Consider the following 14,682-nt stretch of genomic DNA (forward strand, 5'->3'; position numbering starts at 1 on the left):
TTACAAGAAAAGGACTGAAATTCACCTTCATAAATGTTTATGAAACAAAAAAATTTTCCCTGTAGAAAAAAAGAGAGTACTGAGCTTACAAAAGAAAACCAATTTGAATGAAGCTGAGTGGTTCTTAAAGTATTAATTCTTAATAATCTTTCAATTGTTTCAACATTTGAGCTCTACATTTAAATATCTGAATATGAATAGTTCATGAGTCAAGTTGAAAAAAAAAATGTTTATTGTCTAGAAATATATATAAAAAACGTTCCCCACAAAAGATGCTATTCTCTCATTTCCCCATCTTCTTCTTCTTCTTCAACACCCCTGATATAAAGGACATTATTACACCTGTAAACAGAAAAACAATCCATTTTGTTGTTCCAACTGGAAACCACATTAAGATCTGAATTACTATTGCTAGATATTTTTGGTTACAAAAATACTGAATGCTAAATTTACACTGTTATCATTTCTTTCTTTTTTAAAAATGTTTTTACCATTGATTTGTTAAAAAGCACTTGGCACTTATTCACCCAGTGGATGTTACAAAAGAGTATCTTTATGATCTTCTAAAAGGAATGACTCAAATTTGAAAATGTGACTCTAGTTCAAGAAAATGAATAAAATAAAAATCTCTAACTCCAGGCAGAGCCAAGTAAAATTCAAAACCAAGCTCTTGCAACTAAAACCACTGAAAAAGGTTACAGCTAAGAGCTAGAAAGTTTAATATCATCACTAGAAAAACCTTACGGATGAATAACTCCAAAAAATTTCCATTTTCTTGGACAAATTTAAGGATTTCAAAATTCTTTAAGTCTAATTGTAGAATATGTTAAATTACTAGTGATTTAAACAAAGTAATTCTGAAACTGAGGCACTAGTCTATTTAAACAGGTATTCCTAATGCTCTCTAGTCACTCCTTATATATACTACTGCTGTTTTGTTACCTTATTAAAACTTCACCCAAATGTCCAGACAATGCTCCATCTATGTATTCTTCTGTGTTTGCAAGCTTTAAATCAAAAGAAAATATATTAGTATAACACAGGAGGAAAATAGTATAGCACTACCTAAAAAATTATTAGGTAATACTGGTGAAAGAACTTATTAACTGAGACCTTTCTATACCAATAATTATCTATAATTGATAGATTAGCTTTTACTACTGCAGTACCTTTGGGTTTTATATAAACATTCTGTAAAGACAACACTGATGGATGTAGAATATATAATAAAGCTTGTTTCAACATAATTTTTTAAATCTGTTATGTAACATTTCTATTAGACATTAAAACAGTATATTGAAGAAGACAGTCTCTAATTTATGAATAAGTTATGATTTTAAAGCTTTCCAAAAATTCAGTTGCAAAAAGTTACAAAATTCAGAGCACAAAATCTACAGCTAAAATATCAAATACTCTTATATTAGTCAAGACCCAAACCAAAGAACTGAATAGTAATTTTTTTTAATTATGTGCTAATAGATCAAAATAAGTTAAGAGAAAGTTAAACAATTCAGAGTTACCTTTATAGTTATTTCAGGAAACTAATTTTACAACAAAATGTTTAGGTTTCCTTCCATATATAAGTAGTAAACTTTGTTACTTTTAAAAACCACAATCACTTAAAAGGCTCTCTATGTCTACCTTTCCAGCCTTTTTATCATTTTTCCCCTAAGTCATTTTGCTTCAGCCTTTTTTTTTTTTTTTTAATTTTATTTATCTATTTAAGAGAGACAGAGAAAGCGACAGACAGCACAAGTGGGGAGGAGAGGGAGAAGCAGACTCCCTGCTCTGGCGCAGGGCTCAATCCCAGGGCCCTTGGATCACTGCCTTAACCTGAACCGAAGGCAAACACTTAACCAACTGAGCCACCCTGGCACCTCTGCTTTGGCCTTCTTGCCATGCCTTGAATACACCAAGCAAGTTCCTACCCCAAGGCCAATGTACTTACTGCTCCCTTAAACTGAGAGGCTCTTCCTTTGATACTCTCTTCAGTTGCACACTCAATCCTTTCTCTGCTTAAATTCATTCCCTCAGAGAACCTTTCCCTGGCTATCCTATCTAACACTGCACACTCTTGTCACTACCCCATTTTTGCTTTCTTTTTCTCAATAGTGTCTATCATTACCTGATATCGCATTACTTTGCCATCTGCCACCACTACAACACAAACTCCTCCAAAGTAGTGACTTAGTTTTGTTCACTGCTATATACACAGAGCCAAGCACATGAGCTCTTAATGTTTGCTGAATAAACAAATTAAAAACATCATTAATGTGGCTACTCAGATACATTTCATAACTCTAGCAGCTCAACAGAACTACATTACTTCTAAAATCAAATATTCAGTGGGTATTTTCTTCTTTTATTGAGATATAATTCCCATAGCATAAAATTCATTTTTACAGTGTACAAGTCAGTGGTTTTTAATTTATTCATAAAGTTGTATAATCACCACCACTAAGTCTGGAACTGAGCAGAACAGTATACTCTTCAGATCTTTCTATGGCCTTCATATATGATTCCTGCTTGAGGAATCTTCCAGGCCAAAACCATGCTCTGTAAGAACTTTGGGGACCTAAGCATCATCTGTTCAAATAGTAACCTCTTAAATTAAAGAAAATCTCAGCTTTCTGCCTACAAGTGCCTCTATTAGTACTTTTCCTACAAGTACTCCACTATGAAATACTTGGGAGTCATGCTTGGACTGACTACCCATCTAAGTAACCTTTAAAATCCATCTGCCATCAATCAGTCACATAAATACCTATGCTTCAGGAAAATAAAACTTCAAATTCCTTCATCGAAAACCTGGCTGGAAACTACTACAATTTTTTTTTTTTAAAGATTTTATTTATTTATTCGACAGACAGAGATCACAAGCAGGCAGAGAGGCAGGCAGAGAGAGAGGGGAGGAAGCAGGCTCCCTGCGGAGCAGAGAGCCCGATGCGGGGCTCGATCCCAGGACCCTGGGATCATGACCTGAGCCGAAGGCAGAGGCTTTAACCCACTGAGCCACCCAGGCACCCCAAAACACCCCAGTTTTTAAATGAGCAAAGCACATGAACAGGCATTTCTCCAAAAAAAAAAAATTATATATATATATATATATACATACACATACACACACACAAATATATATAAATAAATGGCCAATAAACACACGAAAATCACAGTATCACTAATCATTGAATTAATGCAAATAAAAACCATGAGATATTTTATACTCACGAGGATGCCTATTATCAAAGAAACTGAAAATAACAGGTATCAGTGAAGAAACTGGAACCTGTATGCTTTGCTAGTGCAATGTAAAATGATACAACTGCTAGAGAAAACAGTCTGGCAGGGCTCAGTTGGTTGAGCTACTGCCTTAGGCTCAGGTCATGATCCTGGAGTCGTGGGACCGGACTCGATCCCGCTGCATTGGGCTCCATGCTCAGCAGGGAGCCAGCTTCTCCCACTAACCCTTCCCCTTCTTATGCGCTCTCTCTCATTCTCTCTCTCAAATAAAAAAAGAAAGAAAGAAAACAGTATGGCAGTCCCTCAAAAACTTAATTAATGTATAATCTAGCAATTCCACTTCTGGATATATATCCAAAAGAAGTGAAAGCAGAATCTCTAATAGGGATTTGTACACCCATGTTCATTGCATTATTCACAACAGCCAGAAGGTAGAAAACAATTCAAATGCCTATCAACAGACGAATGGATTAAAATGTGGTATATACATAAATATACATAAATGGAATATTATTTCAGTCATTAAAAGGAATGAAATTCTGATACATGCTACAACATGGATGAACCTTAAAAATATTATGCTAAATGAAATAAGTCAGACACAAAAGGACAAATACTGTAAGATTCCACTTATATGAGCTAGAACAGAACAGAAAGAACAACATTTACCAGGGAACAGGCGAAAGAGGAGTTACTCTTTAATGGGTACAGTTTCAGTTACGGACAATATAAGAGTTTCAGAAATTGGTAATGGCGATAGATGCACAATAATGTGAATGCGCTTAATGCCACTGAGTTCTACACTTGAAAATGGGTCAAAGCGGGGCGCCTGGGTGGCTCAGTGGGTTAAAGCCTCTGCCTTTGGCTCAGGTCATGATCTCAGGGTCCTGGGGTCAAGCCCCGCATCAGGCTCTCTGCTCAGTGGGGAGCCTGCTTCCTCTGCCTGCCTCTCTGCCTACTTGTGATCTGTCTGTCAAATAAATAAGTAAAATCTTTAAAAAAAAAAAAGAAAGAAAGAAAATGGGTCAAAGTGGTAAATTTTATGTTAGATATATTTTACCACAATTACAAAAAGAAAACAAGGGGTGCCTGGGTGGCTCAGTCAGTTAAGCATCTGACTCTTGATTTCAGCTCAGGTCACAATCTCAGGGTCATGAGATGGAGCTGCATGTTGGGCTCAAAGCTCAGCAGGGAGTCCACTTGAGATTCTCTCTTCCCTCTACCTGGTCCCCACTGCCCCCCACAAAATAAATAAATCCTTAAAAACAAAAACAACACCCATCCTAAACATTTATAGAAGCTTGCTTAACAGACATTCAGTCACAGTTCCTTTGGTTTGGCCTGTCCACTTCTTCGAGAAATCCTTTTACTGAATTACTTTGATATTATGTCTTTAGCATTCATTAAAAGACTCAAGAAATTCACTTGAAAAATTTCTTTCATTAAAAAAATAAATAAAAAAGAAAAATTTCAGAGCTAAATGTTGGGAGTGTTTTGCCTTTTCTGCAAGAAAGCAAAACAAAAACCTCATTTGTGTTTCCCTTATGCCACCATGACTCCCAATATTTGAGTTCTTTTTATTTTAACCACTAGAAGTCAATTCTGTGGCCGAATTTTGGTTTTACAGGTTTCACACACAGTTTATCATAGATATAACATCCTCCCTGAACTTGACTTTATTTCTGATTTTTGTTTTATGTCTGTCGGTTTGGTTGATTGCATTCTTATAAATCACAATAAACCTTTGAGAAGTTAAGGTAAAGCAAAATAAATACAATTTAATGATTCTTATAGCTTTAGCTTACCTGCATGTTCATATAGCCATCTACAGATACCAGGTAGCCTTTGTACTCCATTCCCCACTTAAGTTTCACCATTACTGGCTTTCCTGTTAATCCATTCAGGAAAGGTTTGGGATTGAGAGGCAAACTCTGCACAAAGAACAAAAAGAAGACTCAATCAATTACTTTTCCTTAGCTCAGTTTTCGTTACCTACTTCCCTCTACCAAATCACCAATATTTTATGGTATCCAAATAAAGCAAGCTCTGGACTCACTCGCACTTTACTACATAATTTTCGCTTCTATTTGTTGAAAAGCGTAAGAGAAATTTAAATACCCAGTTAGGGAATTTCATTCTGCATTCACTTAAACAATGAACACCTACTATACATTACTCATTGTTTCAGGCTATAAAGAAACAAAAGTAAAAGCAGTGGGGAAAAAAATGCAGATTACACTCCTTGTCCTCAAGCTCACAGGAGGAAGAGAGGCAAAACACATACAAACAGACATTACATTGCAATGTAGTAAAAGGATATATGCTATGTCTAAAGGTACCAAATCAATCCAGAGTCAAAAGGAGAGGTTGCCCAAAATAAGGAATGCCTCCATTTTAAAGGATGAGAGCTATTTCCAGAGGGGAAAGGCGCTGTTCTAGGTAGAAGAGGCTACCTATGTAAAAGGAAGGAAGGGTAAAGCAACAAGGCGATCTCACAGACGTACAGAACAATTCACAGATGTCATAGTCCACATATGAGGCTACAGAGGGAAGGAGGGGGCCGATGACATTTGACAGCTTTCGCCTGAATTTCAGGAGCTTGGTCTGGTGGGTCTTACTTGACTTAGCAAAGCTGCCTACACATATGGGCAATCACTTAACGCTTGTTTATTCAGCAAACCAGTCCTAGTATCCCCCAGTGAATTCAGACTTTTCCTTCCCTCATCTGCTCACCCATCAGCCCAAAGAAAGAAAAGAACCAAAAAACTTGACTACTAAAATTCTTTAGATAAGCATATTCAGAGTGATGTCAAAGAACATGGGAGCTACCGCAATGACTTCCTAACTTCAGGTTTTACTTCTTTCTCCAACTTAGGCACACGGCAAGTATTTTTACCGTGGGATATCTCTGCTTAAAATGCCTCGATGGCTTTCAACTGTAAAAGCCAGACCTCCTGACATGACCTAAAAGATCTGCCCGACCCTATCTCATAACCAGTTCTTGCAAGCTTAATGGCTTTCTCTCAATGCCTCCAACTGGTCCAGCTTTCTTTCCGGCCTTGGGGCCTATGCTCATGTTCCCCGTCCTTTGTACACTCTTCCTCTTGCTCTTTAAGGAGCTGGCTTTCGTATTTCCTATCACGTAGGTGTCTGGATCCCATCCCTGACCACTCTTCCAATGTACCATCGCGCATCTTCATAGCATCCCGTCTGCTCTCTTCTTAGCACTTCACATTATTTGCGATTACATGTTGATACTATTTAGAGAGACAGAACCTGTCTTTCATACCCGACGGAGTAAATCTCGAGCGGGGTCCGCGTCAGTACTTTTCACCGCATATTCTGACGCCTACAACAGCATCTGGTAGGTAGCGGGAAATATGCGATCAACGAACAAATAAATGCTCCAGTGCTTGCGCTCTGTATTCCAAAGGGCTGCGGGGCCAAGAATCCCAACATGATGAAACGAAAGAGAGCCGATTCTGGGCGTGATAAGTGAAACCTGAAAACCGCTTCATCTTTAAACCGACCCTGCGGTTTCAGGCAGCAAGGATACCTCAGGCTCACTTTCAAACAAAGAGGGGAAGGGGCCGGGCACTTAGGGGAAGGGCATCAGAGAGAGAGCGCGCGCCTCGAATCCCCAGAGCAGGGAGAACGGGGCCGGGGACCGGGTGCGCGGCTCCTCACGCGGATGAATGGGAAACGCGCGAATCAACCACCAGGCCCGGCAAGCTGGCCACCGTTCTCTCTCGCTCTCCCTTCTTCCTCCTTACCATCGCGGCTGCAAGCAAATATTGCAGGTAACTCGCCGCCGACCCAGGTGTAGTCCGTCCCTCGTGACTGGAGCAACCCCCGCCGGGCGCGAATCGCGGAGCTTCCAGAGAAATGGCCGCCAAACAGCAGCGTAACCTTTCACCTCCGACTACAGATCTCTCAGCTTCTGTGATTGGGCAAAGAGAGACGCATCCTGATTGGAGGAGATGGCTGAGAGTGTATCCTGGCAACCAGCGGTAGCACTGTCGTTCCAGCCTTCTGCGCGGCGCACAGCCCTGTGGGAAATTTCAGTAGCACGGCTTGCGGTAGGGGGTCCCGGGTAGGCTGCAAATGCAGGGAGCCTGTCCGGGTTTCCTGTCCATGTCTGCTCAGCTGCCTGGAGGGTTCGGCCGTGTACCCTGTACAGAGCAGATGTGATTTCTTGCCTGCCTAGCTAATGGGGGTTTCTTCTCATTTTACCCCTCTGAGGACGGATTCTTGGCTCTTGCTCACTTTCCCACAGATTCTGTGATTTGGGGGCTCCTATTCCACAGTCCCCTTCTCTATTTTGTAACGCTTATTTCAACCCACTTTAAAGGAAGGGAGAGAAGCAGGACTAGACTAGAGGTGAAACACACCAGAGAAAGTCAAGTACAGAATGTGGTTCAGATGAGATCAAATTGATTCTAGAATATAGTGTGGTGGTCTCCCTGCAGATGTTTCTTTTACGTTGCCACCAGGGACCCGGCGGTGTCTTTAATCAACGGTATTAATCAGAATCTCATTTCAGCTCTGATCGGAAATGCTAAAGGCAGTTCTTGGAGAATAAGCACTTTGAGAAGTGCTGGGTTTTATTTTTGTTTCCGTTTTGGTTTTGCGGCCCTAAGAAAATGGATTTGGAATTGAGGTTTGAATGTTATATATGGAGGCATTACGGAGTCATGGGTAAGACTTTGGAGGCAGCTTGAGTTCAGAACCTCTGTCCATCACTTAGGGATGGTGCTGGGTAGTTTTTAAACTAAGGCCTTGGTCTCCTCCTTACGACCTTTGTTTACTTAGCTACAAATGGCCTCAAAACCGGTACTCTCCTAGGGTTTGTGAGAACTAATGTGAAAGAGGTTGGGACTTAAGAGCTAGTGAATGTTTACTGTCATTTTAATGTCCTTGAAGATGGTGGAGAATACTGACAAAATACAGTAATTTTTAGTGTAATTTATGCCGAACAGTTGGAATTATTTACCCCAAAGTTCAGTGGGTTTTCCCTTTGTTTGACCATCCCTTAATGAACATTTAGCCTTTGTACAGACTTTGCGTTCCTATTATTTGCCAGCCTCCTTCAGTTGCTCTAATGGAAGTCTTACTATACAGCCTGTGATTTGGGTGTTATGCTCCCATTTTAGAGATGAGGAAAATGGCTCAGCAGGTGACTTGACAAGGGCTACGTAGCTGGCTTTTACTCTGAAAACTCTGCTTTTTCTACTTCATAAAGTTACCTTTCAAAAGCTCAACATACGCTTTAAAAGTGTGATTTAAAAAAAAAAAAAACTGTTTTCTCAGTGAAGTGAAACAAAGTATTACCATAACCTTTGTAAACATAGCTGTGTTTAAAGTTGTTGTTGGTTGTTTGTGTTTTTTAAGTAGACTCCACGCCCACTTCAGGCCTTGAACTCAGAACCCTGAGATCATGACCTGAGCCAAGATCAAGTCAGATGCAAAACTGCCGGAGCCACCCAAGTGACCCTAAAGTTGGTATTTATCCTCATGTTAAACATTAAGTTTACCTTTTTTAAAATAATGTGGGCATAAGGCCATTAGTACTTTTTGAATTTTAAAAACCATATGTACATTTTTGTGAGAATTTGGAAATACAGGAAGTTCTAAAACAAACAAAAATAACTAATATCACCAAAGAAAACAAATTCACTTTTTGGTGCACTATTTATTGTAACATATGCACTTAAAAAAAAAAGATATCTACATAGGGTTTTTAGCTTGTTTTCTTCACCTTTATATTGAGCAAATGCTCAGGTAATTAAATATTCTTCTAAGGGTACATGTGTGGCTCAGTGGATTAAGCCGCTGCCTTGGGCTCAGGTCATGATCCCAGGGTCCTGGGATCGAGTCCTGCATCAGGCTCTCTGTTCAGCGGGGAGCCTGCTTCCCTCTCTGTCTCTCTGCCTGCCTCTCTGCCTACTTGTGATCTGTCTCTGTCAAATAAATAAATAAAATATTTGAAAAAAACAAAAATATTCTAAAACGTAGTGTAACATCTATTATGCATAATTGCTATTATATATATATATATGTGCTAGTGTATTAATCATTCTGTTGTTCCCATTTACCCCATTATAAACAGTGTATTTTGTTTTGTTTTAAGATTTTATTTATTTATTTGACAGAGACACAACGAGAGAGGGAACACAAGCAGGGGGAGCGGGAGCGGGAGAGGGAGAAGCAGGCTTCCCGCTGGGCAGGGAGCCCCATCCGTTGTGGGGCTTGATCCCATGACCTGAGCTGAGGGCAGACACTTAACAACTGAGCCACCCAGGTGCCCCTAAACAAATGTGTTTTGAACATACTTTTGAACATGAGTCTTTGAGTATATCTCTAATTCTTTACAATAAATCCAAAGAAGTAAAATGTCTAGGCTAAAAGGCATAATTATTTTAAAAGTATATATTGCCAGGTTAGCATACAGCTCAACAGAATAGCCATCAGAATAATTGCCTCTAATATGGTGGAATCACGGGTCTACATTTTTTGAAGATGAGATAGAATACATTTTGAGCACATTCTGAGAAAACAGTCCCTAATTACTAATTAGGGTGAACAGGTTGGTAAGGCCTGGGTTCTACAGCATATAACCCAGAAATTCTGGTGGTAAGTAAACATTTAAAAAGTAATTTGTTTAGTGACCAAGAAATATTTATTAAGATGAATAAAATGAACATGTGATCTCTGCCTCATGGAACTTGAAACCTCTTTGAGAAGAAGGGAACTAATACATATTGAGTGCCTGCTGTATTATGCTAGGATATATCATATAATTTATTTAATACAACACGTCCAGGTAGGTATAATTAGCCACAATTTAGAGATGAAGAGACAGATTCAGGAATGTTACGTATTTTGCTAAGGGCCACGTAGAAGGTGAAATGTCTACAAAACCTAAGATTTTTCCTTGACACAATGCCGCCTGTCCCTAAAATGTGTTTGAGTACAAATAAATACATAGATATATACAATTTATATCAAATCCATAGAAATATATATCAAATATGTAGAAAACATAGAAATATAAACATAAGTGCAAGACGAAGTGGGATCGTTTAGAAAGTTACGAAATTGACGAGCTCTTCCTTTTATTTTCTTTATTCCCATAATCTTAACATTTTGTTTTCCCATGATTATGGTCACAATCAGTTATGGCCAAAGTAGATGTAAAGGGGTGAGGCGGAAAAGGGTTGGAGTGTGGGGAGGGAGGCAAGATTTGAGGGCCTTGGTCTGGTGGAAGCTGTACACATGCTATGTCAAACTTGAAAGGTGTGTTTTGTCTAGGGAAGAATTTAATGCTCAAATATATTCACTTCCTTGATCACATAACCACTAAACCTAGATTAGAATCCAAGTCTTTCTGGTGGTGCAAGGCCATATTCTTTATATCATTATATAGAGAGAATCATATTTCGAGGGAAACCTGGTGTTGTGATTAGGAGTCAAGTGTGCTCCAATTCTTTAGTTGGCATTGATGAATCATTAAATTTTAAGGTTTTTTTTTTTTTAAGATTTTGCTTATTTGAGAGAGAGCACACAGAAGAGAAAGGAGCAGAAGCCGAGGCCTTTTTATTTTATTTTATTTTATTTTAAGATTTTGCTTATTTGAGAGAGAGCGCACAGAAGGGAAAGGAGCAGAGGCAGAGGTAGAAGCAGGCTCCCCAGTGAGCAGGGAGCCCAATGTGGAAATCTATCCCCAGACCCTGGGATCATGACCTGAGCCAGACGCAGACACTTTTTTTTTTTTTCCCCAAGCCAAATTGTATCCAACTTTATTAAAGATACTTTTCATAAACAATCATGGTATTTCAGGCAGGACATGGGTAGATGATCAACATTATACAATAACTTTCAAACTCCCTTGTCCAATGGATTACCAAAATCAGAAAGCCACTGTAAAACCCAATGAAGTCTTCATGTGATGCTCTGAAGAGGGAAAGTTTAGAGTGAGGACTGACAGTTCATATTTAGCATGTTGTTTAACAACTTTTCACAAGCTGACCCTTTGAGGAAATGAAATGAAAATGGCAGAATTATCCATCTGAAGATCCAAGAGGTGAAAAAGGAACTCCTTTTTTTTTTTTTCCATTTTATTTTATTTCTTTTCAGTGTCCCAGCATTCATTGTTTATGCACCACACCAGTGCTCCATGCAATACATGCCATCCTGAATACCCATCACCAGGCTCACACAACCCCAACCCCCTCTCCCCTCCAAAACCCTGTTTGTTTCTCAGAGTCCATCATGAGAGACTTCTCATGGTTTGTCTCCCCCTTCAGTTTCCCCCAACTCACTTCTCCTCTCCATCTCCCAATGTCCTCCAAAAGGGAACTCTTTCGAGGGACACCATCTCAGTGGTGACACTGTAAAGTCCAGATTGCCTGACATACTGGGAACCATGTCTTAGGGGACAGGTTCCCACAGGTCTCTAGATTTAAGGGAGTCAAGTCTATGTTGAAGGCAGAGAGGAGGAAAAGGATATAAAAAAATGAGTTTTAGTTTTCCCACACCCCCCAGGGGTTTGTGCCAAGACGGCTCATGTGTGTCAATGTCAAGAAATCCCTTGGGAGCCAAGAGGAAGTTTCTCAAAACTAGAAAGGAAAGGTATTTTTCCCCTTGTGTCATTCTAGCTTCGGAGATATTCTATTTGTGACATATGCCCTTCCCCCAAAACAACAATATAAAGCTTAAAAAAAAAAGGTAAAACAAAATTCTGCATTTTTATAAAACCTGATAAAAAATAGTATTTCCAACTGTACGGTCACCAGATGTGCACAGTCATCAAAAATGCGCACACTTCGTTTGGCCTCTCCAGCACCTTCAGCTTTCTGTGCCCGGTCTGCTTTGGCGACTCCATTTTCTGCAGGGTTTTTCCCATCCTTGCCAGCAGCAGCTTTCCCCTTTTTCCCTTTCCGTACCTTCTTTCCCTTCTTTGCAGGGGCCTGTTCAGGCTTGGGCTCTGGCTGTGGAGGGACAGATTTAGCAGATAACCCGGCAGATCTTCTGGGTGGCTCATCCTTCACCGTGGCTTTATCTCCTTTAGCATCCCCTTCAGCCTTTCTCTTGGGCATGGTGGCAGCTGAAGTGGGATGTAAGCACTGGTGGCCCGGATACAGGGGCACGTGGCCTTAGCGCCGTTGGTTGGTGGGGATGGGGGTGGGGGTGGGGGTGGTTGTGGGGCATGTTGTTCTTGCCTCTTCTTCACGCTGTTCCCAGAGGCAGACACATAACTGACTAAGCCACCCACCTGTCCCACATCATTGAATTTTGAACTTGGGACAGAACCTAGAGATACCTAGTCTAAACCTAAAATTTTGTAGATGATGAAAACATGGTCATACCATGATTTAGAGAGAGCCCCAGAATAGCCTCTGTCTCTCATCTTGTGCTTTTGTTATTATTCTTAGCTACATTCTTTATCTTCTGGATATTTTACAAATGATTTTAAGTTTCTTATATATAAACACACACACACACACAAAGAAATAATGGAGTAAGGAAGGATGAAGAAAATATACAACCAGATATAAGATTAGAATGCAGACACCTACACCATATTGCCTTGTACACTGGGCAGAGATGGGCTGCACATTTTTCTCTAAACTTTTGGAGTCCTAGCAAAGGGAAATATGATTGGTTACATGATCCAATTTCTATAATTTTTTTTTAAAAGTTATTCAGGGAAAACACAATTGTTTCTATAGTCTGATAGAAGAGAAATTTCTCCCATAGTGTCAAGTCCGTGATCCCTGTACATGGACCCCAAGGCAAAATTTCAAAGTGAATGTTTTATTGGCAGGCACAATCCCAGGGCAGTACGCGTGAAACCAAAAGGTAAGACTGGGAAGAATGAGAAGCAGATACTAGGTTTCACATTATTGAGCTGCTTACAGCTCCTTCACAGAAATAATCAGTTGGTCAGCCATGCGGGATGTCTCTGGACAGGTTTATTGAAATATTATGCATTGGAACAGTCCCGAAAAGGGTTCCTAGGTATGGAGAGGGAATTTCCTTTCTGATTCCGTCCTATCTCCTGGCTTTGCATAGGTGAGGAAATCAGCTCCCAGGCTTTACAGCTTAGTGTGGTGGGAGGAGCCTAAGCAGTCAGCCTCAGGTGGAGGAACCTAGGACTTCAGGAAGTAGTCCTTGCAGAGGCAGGACCCCCGAGACAGATGAGACTGAGGAAATCTGAGTTGACACACACAATTGATTCATATGAAAAAATTTATTCATATACATGTTATATTAAAAAGGGTAATATAATTTATAATGATGTGGATGGAACTAGAGGCTATTTTGATAAGTGAAATAAGTCAATCAGAGAAAGACAATTATATGATCTCTCTGATGTGAGGAATTTGAGAAACAAGACAGAGGATCATTGGGGAAGGGAGGGGGAAAATGAAACCAGAGAGGGAGACAAATTATAAGAGACTCAATCTCAGGAAACAAACTGAGGGTTGCTGGGAGGAAGGGGGTGAGAGGGGTGGCGTTGGCTGGAGGATGGACACTGGGGAGGGCATGTGCTATAGGGAGCGCTGTGAATTGTATAAGACCGATGATTCACAGACCTGTACCCCTGAAACAGATGATACATATGTTAGTAAAAAAAGGTAATTTTAGGGGCGCCTGGGTGGCTCAGTGGGTTAAAGCCTCTGCCTTCGGCCCAGATCATGATCTCAGGGTCCTGGGATCGAGCCCCGCATCGGGCTCTCTGCTCAGCGGGGAGCCTGTTTGCTCCTCTCTCTCTGCGTGCCTCTCTGCCTACTTGTGGTCTCTGTCTGTCAAATAAATAAATAAAATATTTTTTTTAAAAAAAGGTAATTTTAAAAAGGGCAATATATAAGATAGAAGATGTCATCAAATACACTTTTGTAGTAGATTTAATAGCACATGTTATGTGATTGATGGCTAACTGATTATACAGTGGGGATAAATAGCTTTATAGTGAAAAAGCCTGGCAGGTACCACCTTAATCCAATGATTAAATGACCACTGTTAGCAATGGGACAAATCAAAATAGTGTGCCACTTGCTAAGATGTAGCTGAAAAGACACACTTCTGTGGTATTCTTACCAAAAACACATAATCTGAATCTAATAATCAGGAAATATCAGATGAACCAGATTAACGAACATTTCACTAGTCAACTGGCCTGTGATGTTCAAGAGTGTCCATGTCTCAGATGATCGCTCAAGTAAGTTACTGAGAAAAGCCTGGCACAGAATAATTTACATAACGTGCTACCCCTGTGTGAAAAAAAAGAGGAGATAACAATCTACCCATTTGTTTCTTTATGCATCAGTCTATTGGAGGATTCCTCAGATACTAAGAGCACTGGTTACCTGTGGGTAGGTGTGGTAGGAACTGGTCCGAAAGTGGACCAAATATAAGCTTTTCACGATATACCTTTTT

At 40.0% G+C, this 14,682-nt stretch overlaps 2 protein-coding genes across 2 annotated transcripts; both read right to left on the reverse strand.

Annotated features, from left to right (window-relative positions):
• Positions 1 to 209: 209 nt before the first annotated feature.
• Positions 210 to 7,178, reverse strand: SNRPF (small nuclear ribonucleoprotein polypeptide F). The gene is made up of 4 exons (XM_059402320.1): positions 7,014 to 7,178; positions 5,046 to 5,171; positions 943 to 1,007; positions 210 to 342 (listed from the first exon to the last, which is right to left on the reverse strand). Exons 1-4 carry the CDS (start codon positions 7,014 to 7,016, stop codon positions 276 to 278), a joined length of 261 nt encoding a protein of 86 aa, XP_059258303.1. The 5' UTR covers positions 7,017 to 7,178; the 3' UTR covers positions 210 to 275.
• Positions 7,163 to 12,338, reverse strand: LOC132020250 (non-histone chromosomal protein HMG-17-like). Its single transcript, XM_059404454.1, has 2 exons — positions 12,022 to 12,338; positions 7,163 to 7,289 (listed from the first exon to the last, which is right to left on the reverse strand). The coding sequence occupies exons 1-2, from the start codon at positions 12,336 to 12,338 to the stop codon at positions 7,163 to 7,165; spliced, it is 444 nt and encodes a 147-aa protein (XP_059260437.1).
• Positions 12,339 to 14,682: the final 2,344 nt, after the last annotated feature.

This window comes from Mustela nigripes, chromosome 6 (genome assembly GCF_022355385.1).
Source record: "Mustela nigripes isolate SB6536 chromosome 6, MUSNIG.SB6536, whole genome shotgun sequence".
NCBI classification, from domain to species: domain Eukaryota; kingdom Metazoa; phylum Chordata; class Mammalia; order Carnivora; family Mustelidae; genus Mustela; species Mustela nigripes.

What these genes read in the sequence shown, in the direction of transcription:
- LOC132020250 (XM_059404454.1), bottom strand. Translation starts at nt 12,338, where the DNA reads ATGCCCAAGAGAAAGGCTGAAGGGGATGCTAAAGGAGATAAAGCCACG. An exon ending in GCACATCTGGTGACCGTACA is followed by an intron (nt 7,290 to 12,021) that starts GTTGGAAATACT and finishes AATTTCCCACAG; the next exon opens with GGCTGTGCGCCGCGCAGAAG.
- SNRPF (XM_059402320.1), bottom strand. An exon ending in ATGGCTATATGAACATGCAG is followed by an intron (nt 1,008 to 5,045) that starts GTAAGCTAAAGC and finishes TTTGATTTAAAG; the next exon opens with CTTGCAAACACAGAAGAATA. An exon ending in TTGGGTGAAGTTTTAATAAG is followed by an intron (nt 343 to 942) that starts GTAACAAAACAG and finishes TTCTGTTTACAG; the next exon opens with GTGTAATAATGTCCTTTATA.